At 35.7% G+C, this 19,101-nt stretch overlaps 1 protein-coding gene across 31 annotated transcripts in view; it reads left to right on the top strand.

Annotated features, from left to right (window-relative positions):
• The window catches only part of ANK2 (ankyrin 2), a 694,188-nt gene that overhangs the window by 629,463 nt on the left and 45,624 nt on the right, over window positions 1-19,101 (top strand). For 18 of the 31 annotated variants that reach the window (XM_079154590.1, XM_079154588.1, XM_079154601.1 and 15 more), the window contains 4 exons: window positions 2,519-2,621; window positions 3,156-3,259; window positions 14,072-14,296; window positions 16,882-17,036. In XM_079154590.1, the coding sequence (XP_079010716.1) occupies window positions 2,519-2,621; window positions 3,156-3,259; window positions 14,072-14,296; window positions 16,882-17,036 (587 nt within the window). Of the gene's footprint in view, window positions 1-2,518; window positions 2,622-3,155; window positions 3,260-8,034; window positions 8,071-14,071; window positions 14,297-15,798; window positions 15,898-16,881; window positions 17,037-19,101 lie in introns of all 31 variants that reach the window. The other 13 variants (XM_079154614.1, XM_079154617.1, XM_079154616.1 and 10 more) reach the window with 3 other exon arrangements.

The following is a 19,101-nucleotide window of genomic DNA, read 5'->3' as shown; positions in this document are numbered from 1 at the left end:
TGATGTGGCTTTACATTCATAGCACAGTGGGATCTTTCATACAACATCCCTGAAACAGATGAGGTCACCTGGCCATTGCCACTCCTTGAGAATGGCAGTTGAGACCTGTGGCTTTTTTCAGAATTTTGACATGAACAGTGCTTACCACCATGTCACTAGGTTTTACTTAGTGTAGCTTATTTACCACTCAGTTTATTCCCATTCAGATAAATTTCTTTTACCCTTGAGAACAATTTCTGCTATACTAGTGCTGCATTCAAGGGTTGATTTTATCTAGTGACAGTAAAAAGTTACCCTTCTATGGAAAAGTGTAAATTTTTCTCTATGATCAGGCTGTTCTAAGTCATGGACAATGTGCCTCTTGTTTCTTTTGTAATGTTGATTAATACATCTAGCAACTTTAAACGTGTAAAGTCAAAATCTGAATCTTTGAACTCTAAAGCTTTGGAGAAAAATTATGTAATTAATAAATCTCAGCCCAATAGAAACCTCCTGATGGGGGAAGAGAGTTGAACCTGTAGACCACCTGTATCCTTTTTATGGTCCCTCTACTGTTTTCCCTTTCTTGGCCAACTTCAAAACAAAATAAAGAAGAACGGCATTTAGGAACTGCTCATCCAGCACTCTCTGGTACAAAATACATCCAAGTGGATCTTTGCTATCTTTGTGTTTAAAGTAAGCAGGACTCACAAGGGGGATTATTCATTCCACCAACTGAGAAAAGCATTTGCTGGATTAAAGACCCTTTCCTTAATAATTTAATCCCCATTCCAGCTTCAAATTCAAGATCAAGTCAAGACTGATCACACAACCTATAGCCTGTTGATAAAGTATACCATCAAAAGCCAACAGCACAACTGCAAGCCAGATGTAAAATATGCTATCTCTAACTGCTGGGATTCAAATCCTGTTGATGAATTTACCACGGCTCCCAGGCTGCTCTTGCCTTAACTTTGTCAGGAGCCTCAATCTGCTCCAAGAGCCTATTTAAAACAAAACAAAACAAAACAAAAATCCTGCTAATTCCTAAATTATATATAGATTTTATTTTTTTATAAACACAGATTCACATAGGGATACATTCATAGGTTCAGATTATCATTTCCTTTGATTCAAATCACTTGACCTCTTAAGATTTGAGGTTCATAAACCTACTTCAAAATAGGAGAGGGAAGGTTTTAGATTACTGTAAATAACCTCTCAAGGGAGGATTTCCTCAAAGACAACTGAAGTTGAATGTGATGTTCATAAAGAGGATAGTATATGGCTTATAAAATTAGATATATTTTCAAAATTAAAATAGTTCCTACTAATATATTTGCTACCTTGCCATTCAGTCCATAATTCTACTCTGCTTTATTGGTCAAGTGCCAACTAGCTACAAGTAAATGAAAGTTTGCTTCTATTAATATCATGAAAATTATTCACTTTCTCCCCTCACCCCCACTATGGGCTTTGGGCTAATATTTTGAATGCAGGTCTTTAATTTGTGAACTAATCCACATACATAAGATATAATGTGTAAAATATCCAAATTGATATATTTACTATATGCAAATTGAGGAATTAAATTGCATATATGCAAATGTTGTTTTATTCATCACATTTGAGTATATAACTCAGAACTTTGAGGTGCAGATTTATCAAGAATATGTAATTGCACTGATTAGCAAGGCCTAAATCCCACTTTGAAGCCAAACCTCAGTTTTGGTCAGTGTTCATTAGCAATTTGTCTTTATGCTGGCAAGCGTGTCTGTGTTCGGGGCTGGTGCTTAGAAACGGTTTCTTGTGCTCTTGCATCTCATCCCCACGGCAACCAACACTTCATTGGTGCTTCACTTACCACACACAGGACATGCAAAGAGGACAGTGCTCTCCTTTGAAATAATAGCATTGTTGGAGTCACCAGAGACAAACAGGAGGAACTCCACTTCCGCAGGAAGCATGCATTTGACCTCAGTTCATTTCACTCTGTACCTTCCAGGGGAGTGGACCAACATTCAGTCATTCAGTTTAGAGAGGAAGAGAAAGAGGCCTGCTGAGAGAATGGAAAATAATAAGTGAAAACAAAACCTGCGCTTTCATTTTGTTCTCTCTGCTGGCTGTCTACTTTCCCTTTAATATTTTTCTTAGTGGCAAGGAGATTAACATTTAACACAGATTTAAGTAATCTATCCTAGAATTATTTCCTGTGTGAATTTCTTGTACTGGCATCAAGGACACGCCAGTTGCTGGTTTTAGAGATTTCTGGGAAACAAATGAATCAGATTAGGAGTATCAAATTCTAACTTCTGGATTCCCTTGTGCCCTTGCATTGAGCAGTAGAAACCAGTCAAAGGAGGTGTTAGTTTAGCTGCTGGACAGAGAGGTAGGGCAATTCAGAGACCTGTGTCCCCTGGAAGTTGCACGGTTCGCTAATAGCACGCTTTCTTCACTCTCCTGCTCTGCACATCATTTCATCCTCCCAACCCTACTGCTGCTGTTGGTATGTCACCATGGCCTCCTGCCAACCTACCAGCCTTCGATCCTTCAGTTCCGACAGGTCTCACACTCTGAGCCATGCATCCTACCTGAGGGACAGTGCCATGATCGACGACACAGTTGTGATCCCCAGTCACCAGGTACGTGACCTTTCGCTTTTCTATCTTTTCTTTCTGGATAACTTTTAAACATTACCTAATGCTAGAAATGTCCTGAGAAAGCTTTTAATCTTAAAAAAGATAGAAAACCTTAATTCAGTTAGTTTAAGATGCATTTATGGTATGAGTAGTAGAGCTTAAAATATATCTTTCAGTGTTTAAAATTAACTGCTTTGAGAAAAGACTTAAAGTTTATTCTTAAATATTTTTATTTAAAAATATTTTTATTTCAGGTATGATTTAATCACTTTTGGTGGATTGGATAAAAGGAAATAGATGGACACTCACTCCCTTCAGATAATTATACCAACGTGATCTTCTGTCAATAATATAATTTTAAAAGGGAATGCATTATGAAAGATTTCATTGTAAATGCATTGGTCTTATATTCTTAAATGAAATGTTTCCAGGAAGTAACACCTCCCTGTGTTGTCATTTAAAAAAAAAAAAAATTCATCCTATTTTACTTTAATTGAAGCAAAGTATTTTTATTAAATCTAATGTTCTTTGTGTTAGGTGTCAACCCTAGCCAAGGAGGCAGAAAGGAATTCTTATCGTCTAAGCTGGGGCACTGAGAATTTAGACAACGTGGCTCTTTCTTCCAGCCCTATTCATTCAGGGTGAGTAAATCAATATTATGTATCCAGATCAAGAGGTAGAAGAGATGAGAGTGAAAATAACACCTTTGTCACATAGCTGTAGCTGATGGCTCACTCACAGTACAGGTGACCTTCATCAAAACTTGTAAATAACATTGCTTCATCCAACATGGACTTGATCTACACAAATACAATAGCAAAAAGGTTGAATTCAGCATAGAAAACTGACTACTGTTTTAAAATAACAAGCAGGATTGTGTCAAACAGCTTGCTAACTAACCAGAACATCCCAGTGGCCTCCTTTACAGAAGTTTGAATCACACAGATATGCAGATAAGTTCATTACCACTTAAAGTAGGACTATAAATAAAAAGGGGAGTTTGCATGCAACTGGAAGCTTCTCACTTGTCTTTTTAGAGTAATCCAGAATACTTATGACACCACTTAAACAATATTTTCCATTTATATTAACTCATTAAGAAGCAAGGCTTGAGTCACACTTTCAGACATAAAATCATTCTTAAGGTATAAGAATTCAATTAGTTATAATATAAATTACTTAAGGAGTTTTAAACTGTAACATTATTCCAATTATTTTTAGTTGCTTCAGATAATATATCATAATTATATATAAAATCCCCATTTTTTTTATTTAATTACTTTTTTAAAAGCCCTAACCCTATTTTATTTAATTGCCAGTATGGTTTAAATTATTATCCCAAACTTCTTATCCATAATACCCAGGGCTATTTTAGGTAGCAGATCTTTTTTCTTTTACTGTAAAATAATCTCCTTTCAGGAAAGCATTCCATGGTATTGAAGTTAAATATTTTGAACTTCTTAGTCTAACCCTATCAAATAAAGACTATAGAATATAAAATTGATTCTTTGGATATTCAAAACAATCATATTTTCCTTATTAAATAACAAGAGCTAGTTTTTGATGAAAGAATTTTTTCAAGGAATAATAAAAACAAACCTCATCTAAATTTTCTTACATACTTTTAAGTATAAAATGAGGTAACTAAAATCTCACATTTGCATTCTGCAACTAAGTTTTTCAACAGTGATGTGTAGAAAGGAAAAGAGGCATAGATCCAGAGGAGCAAAAGATCATCATATGCAAGAATCCAGAAACCATATTTAAATATATAAAGTCCATACATACAAGCCTTGGTGTGTTAGGCAAGCATTCCACCATAAACAGAAGAATATTTTTTTGTGTGTGTGTGCTACTAGGGGTCTAACTCAGGAGAGCTTTACCACTGGGCAACACCCCCAGTTATTTTTTTATTTAATTGCTGAGGATCTCCCTAAATTGCTGAGGCTGGCCTTGAACTTGCGATCCTCCTGTCTCAGCTTCCTGAGTTGCTGGGATTGCTGGGATTACAGCCGTGTGCCACTGCACCCTGCAAAAGAAGGAATTCTTACAGAAGTTCTTTAATAGCTGAAGAGCAATATAATATTCAGTTTAGGTACATCAATATCCATATCAATTGTACCAGTCTCTAGTAAGCAAATTTTCTATGAATTTCAAACATTTGTCACTGACTAAATTTTCCCAACTTTGGCTCTACATAAGAATCATCTGGGAGCTTTAAAAAGTACTGATGCCTAGGCCTCATCCTGGACCAATTCAGAGTCTTTGTTGTTGGGGTCCTGGCATTGGTATTTTCTGAATCTTGATTATACACATTGTTAGAAAGGGAAAGACTCTGCTTCTTACTAAAGCCTTGATTATTAGGAAAACTGGTTAATTAATGTATACCTAGTTCTCTCAATTGTTCTTTATCTCTTCCATTCCCTTATGTATTAACTCTTCACACATTTTTTAAATTATACAAATCCCAGACATTGTACCAGGGGTTAAGGAAAGTAGATAGATGAGACTTAGTCCCCACCTTTAAGAAATGTGCCTATATGTTATTCTTTGAGTTTGGAAGACAATCTTTGGAAAAGAGAGACATGATGGTTATGAGTGTGCTTTGGGCACTGTGGTGCACGCCTGTAATCCCAGCAGCTTGGGAGGCTGAGGCAGGAGGATAGCAAGTTCAAAACCAGTTTCAGCAAAAGCAAGGTACTAAGCAACTCAATGATACCCTGTCTCTAAATAAAATACAAAAAATAGGGTTGTGGATGTTGCTCAGTGATCATGTGCCCCTGAGTTCAATCCCTGGTACCCCCACACATGCTACAAAAAAAGAGAGTGTGTTTTGATGTCATATCAGTCAGAACTCAGGTCCTGACACTGACACTCATTATGTGATAGTGCATGCAAGTTACGTAACATATCTGAGTTTTTGTTTACTTACCCATAAGATGAGTGTTATGTTATTGATCCCATTTAAATTATAAGGTTTTTTAATAAGCACTTGCCTTTAAAAATAAGTGTGCAAAAGATTATAGTCACTAGTATTTATATAATCTCCATCCCGTGTTTCAAATTTTTCACAAATTGCATCAATTAAGCAAAATGTATTCTGAATCCTCTAAATGACAATACCAACATGGTTCAATTCACAATGGTAATATTTGACTTATTGTTTTCATTAGGTACTTTTCTATTAGTATCTCTGCTATAGTATTTGAACAAACACAAAAGTACAGATGACTCTAAAAGCTTCACTAGTCTTGAAAATTTTAATTCTGAGTATTATTGTATTTGAAAACTACCATGATATGTATATGAATTCAATGTATATGAATAACGTTCCTCATACCATATCATGTAACAATGATTTCTTGTAATTTTATTCATTATATACAAGATTCCTGAGTAGGAGCTTTTTCAAGAAATTGAATTTCCATTTAATTCATTGGGTAAATTCCTAAATGATTTCAGAATCTCCTGAAAATATAAGAAAAAAGAATGTCTTTTTAATAAAGAGAAAGTAAAGTTAGTTTATGTACATGCCACTGATTTGTGTATATAATGGTCTATCAAATTTAATAAAGTTACTTTAGATTAATAAAAGATCCAGCTTCTATCAGTAAGAAGTATTGGTGATTTTGTTTTACCTCTACTCTGTGTTTTCAAAGACTGATGTTCATGACTAGAGGAGAATAGGTACAATCATTTAAACACTTCTCTGTCCAATAGTTACAGTAGCTATCTGGATAAAAACTGACAGTAGTATTTTTTGTTGTTCTTTAATGAGTTGCCTTACTGATTCACAGTGAAGCTAATCAACTCTTATTTCTAGCACTGAGATATGGTCACATACCAACATAAGTTTGTGCAAGAATTTGAATTTTACAAATTCTTCTTCAATTCATTAATGCTTAGCAGATAGGTCACAATTTTATCATCCAAATTTTATTCAAATTTACTTACATATTTTTAAGTGTAAAATAAGGAAATTATAATCTGAAAGTTAAAAATTATTAAAAACCATAGCATTGTATTCTACCACCAGTTTTCTCAGGAATGATGAGTAAGAAGGAAAATACTAAAACCAGAGAAAAAACAGGAAAAACCAGAGGATTGAAGAATTATAGATAAGAATCCATGTCCAAAATTCATTTTAAATATTGTTATTCCCAGAGTTTTACTTTTGTAGTGATTCAGTAGCCAGGAGCCATGAATTAAATGTCAACTCATGATATTTTGCTGCAAGATACTACAATAATATGAGTCCATAAGATGATGATCTTTTAAAAGACCTTCATTAAAACCCTGTGAAGACAGTTTGGCTGTGAAGCTCCCATAACTCTGAGAAATAATGTCTATTTTTAAAAAAAGTTGAAGACACTTAAAATAAAGTCTATTAAAAAAATGTTGAAGACGTTTGTTCAAATAATGAAGTATTTGAAATGCAAGAAATCCAAGTTAGTATTTCAGGTCACAACATGAATGTTTATCCAGGTACTTACGGTGGGTAATTTACTTGTTCATGTGTTTCATCACATCCTAGGATCTCTTTTAGACACATGTAGGCAAATTCTTTTGGATGAACAGGACTTTTTATAACTAGCAAAACAACTGTTTTGTAAGATTGGATTTCTGGGTCCATTAAACATGTATACTTCTGTATGTCATCAAGTGTTGAAAATACAAGTGAACTATTTGAAAGTTTGTGGAAGGTTTCCAGGAAAAGCAGATTCACAGGTAGAAGAGGAGTGAAGGGTGGAACCATAAAGTGAGTTTTAACATTAGGTTCAATACAGAAGACTACAATCCCCAGAGTAGGGAATTAAGTCTTGAAAAAAGCACCAAGACTTCATTTGCATAGTTTTTTGTTACCTACTAGTAGGTAATTAATGTTTTCTATTTTGCTTAGAGTTTATGCTGTTTTGTCATTGAAGCTATATTTTTAAATTATGCATTTTTTGTTTGCATTTCTTTTGTGGTAGCCCAAAATGCATTATCATTGTTCTAAAAGTTTTAGAAGTGTGAATGAAAAAGTTTTGAGTCAAAACTATGTCCATCAAATCAAATGTATATTCTTCATTATAATACTCCTTGACATGTCATAGCATCTTGGATGCTTGGACTTTCAGTAAGTGTTCCCACCAACCAATGTTAAATAATGCTACAAAATCCACATCCAGTGATTTTACAACATCTGTAGTTTCCTTAGCTGGGAGTTGCTACAAAGCCCCCATACCTTGTTCTTCTTTCAGCATTTGCATAGAGCTGTATCTCATTGTACTTCCATCCCTTTTTTTTTTTTTTCCAGTGAATACTGTATTGGCATATAAGTTATATATTTCAGTTGAAAGTCACTTCTGATTTCATTCTTTATATTTCACTTTATCCATTCCTACTCTGTGCTAAAGTATCTATTCTGTTGCAGCCGCACCTCTCCATGTCTTGATCGTGACAACAGCAGGTGAACTTCTGCATAATTCCTTCTCTGAATCTGTTGCCTATTCCTCTCCCATTTTCGACATCTCCTTCTGCATATTCCCCACCTCAGGATGCTTTAGTGTGGAAGATACCTAGCCAGATAGAGAGGTTTATGTTTTCCAAATTATTAGCATTATTCACTTTCCCATTCTCTGCAAAGGGAAAGTTGCTTTGTTTAACATCAGTGGAAATCAGGTGGGGCTGTGCCAAGATTAATATGAGATGGCTGTCTTGGTGGTGGGTCTCCACATCTCAGCTTCTTTTGTGAGGAAAAAGTGCTACACTGAGCTAAAAAATGTTGCTCCCCACAATTATGCAAATTGATTTATTTTAGAGTTTTATTGAAGATGATGATTTTAAGTGGCACTTAGCAGGGTTTTTGTTTTTGTTTTGGCTCTGTTTGGTCTTACCATATTTTAGGTGAGCCAAAGACTGAAAGTTTATTAATAGTGCATTTCCTTGCGAGTACTGCTTTAAGTGTAACCTTTTGATATCTTGGAGATTGTACTCTAGAATGACTCTAGTCAACTTTCTAAAAATAGCAGTTTTTCTATGCTATTACGATAAAGTTATTTTTAAAGGTTGCAGACTGCTGATTAGAGTGTAATTCTATAATCATCCATGATGATACTATAGATCATCAGTCTACAATTTAGACAATATTAGCATTTTTGTAGACATATCTATCCTTATACTTTTTCTCAAACATCCACTAAATATTATCTCCTTATATGTGAACATATAGTGATTGACAAATAATTATTTGATGATTTTAACAAATTGGAAACATTTTCAAAGCCCTTTTTTCATCAACTTTTTAGTTTATGGACTGCAAAGAATTAGGAAGGGATCAAGGGACTTATAGAGGAGAAAAAGCTCATGGTGTGATTTTTCTCACAGTATCTTGGAAATTGAATTGAATTTGAGGCCCTCTTGCTATGTATATATGGATCACTGAAGCACCCTGACTTATTTTTTCCTATTCTTTCACCCAGTAACTAACTCTGAATGCTGCAATCTCCTCTCTGTCCCTACCCCATGGTCCTGGATGAATTAAAAGTAAAATTAAGTATCAGTAACTTTTGGGGTGCAGAATGTAGTCCTCAAAAGACCAGATCATTGTTTTCTGCTGACTCCTCTGAAGCATGTACCCATTTAGCTAATCAAATTGTGTATTTGTAGGCAAGTCATCTGCATAATAATAGTGGATTGCTTCTGCTTTCTTTTAAAATTGTAATAACATTGTATCTCATAATTTAGAAAACTTCAATAAGAATTTCTACTTTGCATGACTGCTGAATTTCATTTGGAGATTAAGATATGCCATTAAAGCTGAATGTTACCTGGTATTTTTTGTCTGTAGTCTGAAGGCAATGTTTAGGGTAGTACATATACACGTTTCAGCAAAGCAGCTATTTTAACTGTAGGGCAAAAAAATACAAAATTCTTATTTTCCACTTAGGAATTCTTCCAGAACATATAAAATGGAAGATTCCAATAGATTTTTTAACCTAGTCAACAGAAAGGTACACACACCATTTTAACCATTGGGATGCAACTCAGGGTTAATTCACTGACAACTCTTATTTTATGGATGAGAAAACTAAAACTTATGAAGATGTTAAGTGAGTGACCTTCCTGTGGTTACAGAAATAATTCAAGACAGAAATAGGTCTACAACCAGTGAAGAGCATAATGTTCACTACATTATCCTGTGCTCAGCAAAAATAGTATTTTTGCATCTTATTTAAATAGTAAATTTCATAAACAACAACTCCATCATCCTATTAAACTACTTAGCACAGATCTAGGTTCACTGTTGGTTCTCAAAAAATTTTAGTTTCTCTATTTTTACATGATTATAATTTATAAGATATTAAAAGTATATGAAGCTCTGTGGCTATAGGGAAAGGAAAATACTGGAAGCAAGCATTTATTGAATTCTGTATGCTTTACCCACATGACTTAATTCTCACCATGAACTTAAGAGGGATAGGATTACCTTTCATTGACAGGGGAGGCTTCAGTTGTAGATCTCATAGCATGTGGAGCTGAGCTTTGATCCATTTATTCTCTCTTTCATACATATTTAATTATATGTTTTTTATTTTCTTTTCATCTCCAAATGTTTACAGGCATTATCTTGTCCCATTTTTAATCTTCTCAACACATAAGAAAATCGTATTTATTCAATCAACTCTAATATGGTGACTCACTCATCTTATGGCTCACACCTTCCAACCTTTCTCTTGTTCTATGGTACATGAAGGTAAAATGTTCTCTTATAATCTGCTTTTTGCACCTATTTTATACATTGGAGAAAAATCATCCACTAATTCTACTACCTATCCAAATAGTGGCACTTTTTGATATTCTACTACCTTTGATGAAAACTCTCAAATGCTTACCCAATTTTGTATTAGGAACTATTGGGCTTAACTGGTTATATACTGACCTTTACTGATAGACATTTCATAAGTAACTAGACATAAACTTGGGTCATTATTTGTCCTATTCCTACTTATTTAAAGAAAAAGCTTCTTGTATTCTGCAACTCCAAAAGTTCAGAATTTTTATTAATCATTTGGCAATTGCCAAATGTGAGACTAATTTATTTAGAATATTTTCTTGCTAGACTTACATTTTTATTCATTTTGACTGTCAATAGTTCTTTCATGTCTTCCAAGTCCTTTTTCTTGTCATCATTCTACTTTAGTTCTTTTCTTTCTTTTCTCTTCCTACAGAAAATTTCCTCACTACATACAGTCTGTCATTTTCTGTTAGTCTGTGCCATTTATTTAGTTACTCGATAAAAACAGAAAGGTTTATTTTCTTTAGAAATTCAAGTAGCCTCCTAAATTATGCATGTTGGCACTTAGTTTTTCCAATTTGCCTTGCATTTGGTATAATACTTAAATATTATTTTCCTGATTTATAATGACACTGAGGTACTTAGAGGTAAATTTATCCACTTGCAACTTCAATCCTTATGTACTTTTACTTTGAACTCCCCATCTTTGGTCTTTCTTCATACAATTTCTACTCCTAATTAAATTATTTATTGTGTTAAATTCATTCTCTTGGTTTTTACTTAATCCCATTTTCTACTAGTCCTCTGCCAAGAGAAATGAATATATTAGATATCTCATTTTAGAGCAGAAATAAGCCTGTGGCAGACGATAATAATTTAGGATTTTCAAACTGTTTTGCTATATCTGAGTTCTGATTGCTTAATTGTCCAGAGACCAAAAAATTAAATTACCACTTATTTCAGCCTTCTTTGTTAGACATAAATATAGAAAATTTCTCATAACTTGACTTTTCACTATTCCATTCATTTATTGATTCAAAAATTACCTGCTATGTGTTGCAGTTCTAGGCACTGACACAGGAAGACATATGGAGAACATATTCACTGCCCTTTATGGCTCTTAGATGGTTCATATGGGGCTGTAGTCCATTGCTCAGAAGTTAGCAGTTCTGTGCGATGGTGAAGCCATCATGAGACATCTGGGCTCAGACCGTGAGCTTCTTGGGCAGCAGCAACTTCCTTGACCTTCTGTTACTAGGGGAGTAACTGAAGCTAACAAAGATCACATGAGGAGTAGCGTGGAAATAGAAATCATGGAGCAAGGAGAATAAAAGGAGGGTTTCAGCTACACAAAATCAGGGAGAGTAATTGAACATGTGGTTATTTAAACATTGTTACAGTCAAGAACACAAGCTACTGTAATTCACTGTTTAGACAAAGGACCCCAAGAAGGTAGATGTTCTCCATGTTCTTTTAGATGGAGAATTGATATTATATAGGCCATATACCACCACTGTGACAAATTCAATGGAAATGTGAGGGCAAATAATATGAGCACTGAAACTTCTTAAATGCCTTCAAAAAGTACAGAAACTATTGAGCTTTCATAACATTAATCAGATGTACTATAACAATCCCTTGACTAGCTTTAGTCCCTTTTCTGTTTGCCTATAGAGATAGTAATAAAAAGATTTTTTAAAACAGAGGAAGTAATATTAATTATCAGTGAGTCAGAGATATTGTAACTATTGTAACTACTACATTTCTAGTTAAAATGTAAGTTTCCCACCTATTTTTTAATGAAAATCAATGCAAATATCATACTTGAATAAGAATAACAAAATGGAAAGGAAACCTTTATAAGTGTTACCAGTTCTTTTTATTCTTTTATATTTAAAAGTTAGATAAAAAAGAAATTTTTAAGAATTCATATTAAAGATTAGTAGCAAGAACCAATATTTTCTCATTGTTTCTTGATAAAGACCAGAAATATCAACACTTCAGTACAGAAATGTTGATTGTATGCCTCAGTTTTCATCCCTTCCTGGGAACTCCAAGGCTAGGGAGGAATGGCAGATCTGGCCTGGCTCGTGCATGTGGGAGGACTGTGTGCCTCTTCCCATGGTCTCATACTGCATGACGTGCTTCAAACAGGCACGCTGGGCTCCTTTGCACCCATTTTTATTACTAGCAACAGGATTTCTGTTTAATAGCATGCCTAATGAGCTCTGTGTTCTGCTATGAAGAGGATGCTAAGATATTATTCTTCACTCATCTAAAAATAACATAAGTGTTTTGTGTTCCTATCCTGTAACTTACTTTGATGAAATACCTTTCAATTGTTTTCAGTGTTGTCTTGGAAGCAATATCTAGGTGTATGTGTCAAAGTTGGTTCTTTGCCGGCTAAGTTATAAGTAGATCCATGAAACACCTATATGTTGCTTTCCTTTTTTTGTCTTAGTGTAAAGATCTTGCAAATGCAATGAAAATAGGGAAGAAATTAATGCAATTGGGTAAGAGCCTACACCCTGTTGGTATGTATCTTGGTACAGGTGTGCATGACAATTAGATTGTCATGTTATATAATTTTTACTCCTTGAGAAAGTGAGTGCCTGAGAGACTTTCCTAAGTGTTAAGCTGGAGCAGGTTCTGTGACCATCCCAAAGGAAACAACTTCAAAGATCAGACCAACACTTTCTCTCCGTACACTTAAGCTGAATCACCTTAGGTTATAAATCTCTTTGCCATAAATGATTGGTTTCTTAGACAAGGAGTAAAAATAATAGCCTTTGTTTTTCTAACTTATGATTTGCCCCCTTCAGTTTATTAAACTTTGGGGAAAATCATGATGCACAAATATCCCTCATGAACAGGGCCCAGAGTTTCCCACTCATGAAATGATGCTTCCGAAACAGAGCAAAGGGGACTCAGTTGTTTCCAGTACTCCCCCTCTTTGTTTCAGTTAGAATGGTATGGCAGAGAGACTCCTACTTAAAAAGTGAAAATGTGCATTTTATCTAGCAAATTGGTTCTGTCCAAAACATTTAGTCATTTTGCTTTTCTCCTCTTTTAGAATGCAGTCATTAAAAATCTGCATCCTGGGTGAGATGATGTGGGAGCAGGATGTGTTGGCATGGATTTGACCTTGGGAGAAAGCCAAAAATACTTTTGTCAAGTCATAAGAGTCTATCAGAAGGAACTGGACGAGACTAAATTTTGAAAAATCATCTTGAATTAATTCAGAAAAACTGTTAATTTGGTCTTTCCTCTCTGATTTACCTTCACATTATTTCAACATGTGGATTATTCAAAATATGAGGACCCAGAGGTTGCATGTATATACCAAAAGGAGACTTCTCAGTGTTCTTTATGTAATTTCATTCCAGTAACTTTAAACATCATTTGGACATATTTTAAATTTACAGTTTGTTTAAAATAAACATTGTCAACAAAATTATAATTCTTCTTTAGTAACAGATGAAAATCATATGAAAATAACAACAATGAAGACATTTGGTATAAGGTAACTTTTGAAAACAGATCATTTACCACCATACACTTAAAAAAGAGAAAATTTGAGGTCAAATTATTATGGGGAAAAATTAACTTCACAAAGCTTGATAGTCAGCTCTAAGATTTCAAAACATATCTAACATTCTACTTTAATTTTTAGTTTCTTGGTTAGTTTTATGGTGGATGCCCGAGGTGGGGCTATGCGAGGATGCAGACACAACGGGCTCCGAATCATTATCCCACCTCGGAAATGTACTGCCCCAACACGAGTCACCTGCCGGCTGGTCAAACGCCACAGACTGGCAACAATGCCTCCAATGGTGGAAGGAGAAGGCCTGGCCAGCCGCCTGATCGAAGTTGGACCTTCTGGTGCTCAGTTCCTTGGGTAAGGGTTTCTGATAAGCCTCCCACTTAGTCACCGATGATCTCGTGTCCTCCACATGAGATCACTAGGATGGAATGAAAACAGGTATGTCAAACCACTTTGAAAGAGGATCAGCTCCTATAAAATTTTTAAGAATTGGAAGTCACACCTGAATGCTTTACTCCACTTCCAAGTCTCTTCTCTTACGGCATAAAGGAGTTAAACATTCAGGCTGATTATTATTCTTTCTCTTTGGACGTCATCAGAGCTGCCATATTCCCTTTGCGAGTAACCATATTTTAGTTGATGGTAGGTATTTTTTTTCTCACCTGAGACGTAGAGTGGAAAATTATAAAGAAAAAAAAAAAAAAAAGTACTGCTCTATTCCAAACAAAAATTTATTTAAAGTCTCATATCATTATGAAGCGGAATCATTATCTTCATTTTGGAGAGTATTATGGAATAGCCAAAAATTGAACACGTGATTTGTTTTTTCTGATATCAAAATTGCTACCTTGAGCCTTTACATTATGCTAAGCTGTCTATTTAATCACAGTGTGTTTTAAGACGCAAGCTTTAAGACTAATTTCCACCAAGGTCATTTTGGCAATTTTGAGCAGAAATTAGCATTTCTCATTTCTTCTGTTTGTCTGTACGGCTGCTATTATTTTAAGTGACATTTCAATGTGTCAAGAAAGGAATAGCTACTTCTGAAAACTGACAAAAGGATGAAGTTGTGGAGGGGGACACGTTTCAAAACATTTTGAAACAAATCAATTGTATTTAAGTCTTGTCATATCAAGTCTTGGTGCTTAAAAAATGGAGAAATGTATTAATCATGAACTCTTTCATGTTGTCAGTGTCATACTGGGGAGAGGATTTCTCGCTTTAGAACTCAGGAAAGGTTCTAAAGCCTGTAATTTGGAGCAAACAGTTAACAGGTTGCTCCAAATTACTTTCACACCTGAAAAAGGGTGTCAGTATTTCCCAATCGTAGAAACCACCTCCCATGTCCTCCTGTCAGACAGATCAAAGCCTTAGAAGGAGCCTGTGAAGTTCTGGGTTGCATCAGAAAATGCCATTATGGTTCAAGTTTTCCCTGATGATTCTTTTCATACTTATCCTCCGCTCAGGTAGTTTTAGGCTTTAAAATAATCTTCAAATCTGTTGGGGAATATTCATGAAAACATCTGACCTCTGTACAGAGCAGAGTTTTTATTATATTCCCAATAGCTTTGTCTTTCCCGCGGAGCATTTTTTTCTTTTTTTGGCTAGTGCCCTGGCGGTGAACGTGATAGGGACAGATCTGACAGCCAAGTGCTGTCCTCGCACAGATGCGCCTCCATTGTACACTCTGGGTCTCAGTTCCTAGCTCATCGTGACCAATGGAGGGGGCAGAACCAAACGCAGAGTGAAACCAAAGTTCACCCTGTGGATCAGCTGGCGACGCTGGGGTTCTGTGGAAGACAATACCTAAAGCTTACTTATGTTCTTTCTTTCACTGCTGCTTTGGATGTACTCAGTAAACTTCACCTGCCAACGGCTCCTCCCCCACTTAATGAGGGAGAAAGTTTGGTCAGCCGCATCCTTCAGCTGGGGCCTCCTGGAACCAAATTCCTTGGGTAGGAGTGACTTAAAACAAATTGATGGCTGCTGGCCCCCATTCTTCTCCTTCTTCTGCAATATGATTTCTCTTTTTGTCATTGTGCCCATGACATGTCCCTCTCTATGATTTAAACTCTGTATAACCTATCTTTAGTGGACCATTTCTGACCCTTGTGGTATGTGACTTTTATTTTTGAGTGATGTTTTTATATCTTTTCCCTTAAAGTGCTGTGACCTTCATTTTCGTTTAAGCATGAGATCTGCCTAGTTGTACTATGTGCTAGTTATGATGTTGTTATGATGAATTTGGAGTCTGTATCAAAGCAACCTGGACTCAAAAATCAAGAGCCTCTATATATTTTGAGGATGAATTTGACCTAAAAATTGCAGGATGCTGCATGTTCTGAATCCTGACTATAATAGGCATTGGACACACTTGGGTTGCCAGCGGAGGGGCTCAATTAGGGCCACGCTGTGTGCACATGCCTATTGTTTCCTTGAATGAAGACAATACAAGCAAAATCCATGAGTGCATGGCTCATTAGCACAAGTAGTCTACCTTTCTGACATCTCCTCATTTACGACACCTGGAATTATGCAATGTATGAGCCATTTTTCCTCTTAAACCATTTTGTCATTTTGCACCTTGTAGAAAATGTTTTAGGAGATTGGCATACATCATAGATATGCATGTACATTTCTTTTGGTTAAATGTGTGATACTTACATTTATCAAAGGAGAAGTTCCAGAATGCCACATGCACTCACAGGGAAACATCATTTGGCTTAAGGTAGCAGCATGTACCTGAGGATTGGTGCCCATGAGGTGGAGTGCCACTGTGCGACCATCTGCTAGCCAGTGGGCTCCAGAGGATGGCCCACTATGTCCCTGTCCCCAGAAGAGCAGAATTCCAGGTCACTTTGCAACAGACAGAGTCGAGGTGCTTGTCTTGCTGTTGGTTGGCTCCTGTCCACACTAAATGTTCTGCATTGCTATGTCAGGCCTGTGATCGTGGAGATCCCCCACTTTGCGGCCCTTCGAGGAAAGGAGAGGGAACTGGTGGTCCTGCGCAGTGAGAACGGGGACAGCTGGAAAGAGCATTTCTGTGAATACACCGAAGATGAACTGAACGAAATCCTTAATGGCATGGATGAAGGTAACTTCAGATTACAGATTTTAAAAGAAAAGAAAAATGGAAGCATGAAAATGATGCATTTCTGTGTGTGTGTGTGTGTGTGTGTGTGTGTGTGTGTGTGTGTGTCCCTTGTGGTGTTTTTCTACAGCAGCTACCTGCTGTATTCCAGTGTGGTGAGGCAGAGTACTCAACACGTTTACCTAATTTTCTTTCTGTGACATTCAGGAAAAGAAAATCCTTCAAGATAGCAAACATACCCTTTTTAAAAGAGATACGGCAAGCTTTCACCTTTAATGCAAACTCTTTTGAATCTAAAACTAGTGGCAGAACAGATATTGTTGCTTCATGACAAAATGAAGTGATATTAAATGGTAAACTATGATTTTTTTAAAAATGCCTAACTTGAAAAATTAGATATTTAAGATACTCTTAAAAAATGCTAAGCTCTTCTGTTGGAAAAATTGCGTTTATCCATAACTAGTACATTGTAGGATAATCTAATTTCTTTTTAACTTTCTATTATTAAACAGTAGGAAAATTAAGTTTATTCAGTCTTCTACCTATAATTCAAACAAGAAGTTAGCCAGGATTGATTTGCATACATACACATACATATCAAGTTGAGGTACTTAGTTCTTTTTTATTAGAATTTTAATCTCTGTGAATCCCAAATCTGTCTTGGGCCATTAATCCATAGGCTGAAATATCTCAGTTTGACTAAAGGGAACCCTAACCCTAACCCACACGTTGCACAGAGAAAATACCCTAGTCCTAAAATGAGGCACAATGCACCTAAAGTAACTAGAAGAAATAGGGCAAGTTTTTACCTAAGTGACTGCAGTATATCTTATGCAAGGGGGGGTGGAAGAAGAAATTATTCCCTCTAGATGTGGAGGTCCATATCTTCTAACAAGGTAAAAAAGATCAGAATTCTTATTGATAAAGCTTATTCCTTGCAATATTCAGCTGTTTCTACTTCTTGGGCCATTTCTTTTGCTAGCATTTAGGTTTAGTATACTTTTGTCTGACATGTTTACTGGACACTGATCCTGCCTTAAACACTGGTATGTTGTCCTGGATGGGAACCCACTCTCATAACTTTCTACGTATGTAAAAAGTGCATTTTAAAACAAAAAATCAGATTTTCGTATGTTTATGTTTGTTTTTAAATATATTCTCTTATAAGCATATGCTAGTATTTGGCAGTGTATTAGTCTTTAATTATGTAAGATTGGATCCTAGGACTTTTCTAGTATCTAGTTGTGATCAATAGTCAAAAAGCATACTCTTTTTGCCTTTTATTATGAATTGTAAATGAGTTCTAAAAGTGAATGGCTCTCCATAATCCCTTAAAATTCAGTGATCCACTTAGCTCAGATTTCTGTTGTAGACCAGTCTGATTTTTTTGTATTGCCCTAAATAGCTACACTAATGCAGTTTATAAAGAGTCCATGATCCCATCCTTGTGATGTTAGAGGACATATTTGGTAAGTTATTGGCATCAAGGAAATATTGAGACCCTGAAATCATAAGCATGGATCTTTTTTTATACCCACAGGAACTATCACAGAGACACCCATCTCACTAGAATAAACACATAAACACAGACCTTACCCTTTCAAGACAGATTTTATTCCTGTATCACTCCCTTGAGTACTCAAAGGGCCATATTATTTCTTAAAACCACAATAACTGGTCATGAGCTAACTTTGAAATCTGCAAACAAAAGGAGTTCATACGCAACTTCCTCTCCATCACACGAACCAAGAATAGAACAGGTTCGTTTTCATTCCAGGTTTGCCCTCACATGCCCTCATTTACAGAGGCAGCCCTGCAGTACTGCAGCTGATGTGAGATGCTTTTCTTTCACAGTGCTCTGAAAAGTCCTTGTTTTCCCAAAGAAAGAAAATGTGCGAGCTGAATGCTAACAGGTCTTAAAAGACTGCAATATTTATTTATTTTTCCTAGTGGCAGAGTAGCCTTGCTTATTAAATTTGTCTATTAAAAAAAAAAAAAAAAAAGCTTTGCTGTCACTTCTGTTCACTATTAACCATGCCAGTGAGTTTGCTAGAATGCTATTAGAAGA

This window comes from Sciurus vulgaris (genome assembly GCF_902686455.1).
Source record: "Sciurus vulgaris genome assembly, chromosome: 9".
NCBI lineage: Eukaryota > Metazoa > Chordata > Mammalia > Rodentia > Sciuridae > Sciurus > Sciurus vulgaris.
The sequence above is the reverse complement of the archived record's forward strand: the minus strand, read 5'-3'. Positions and strand labels throughout refer to the sequence as shown.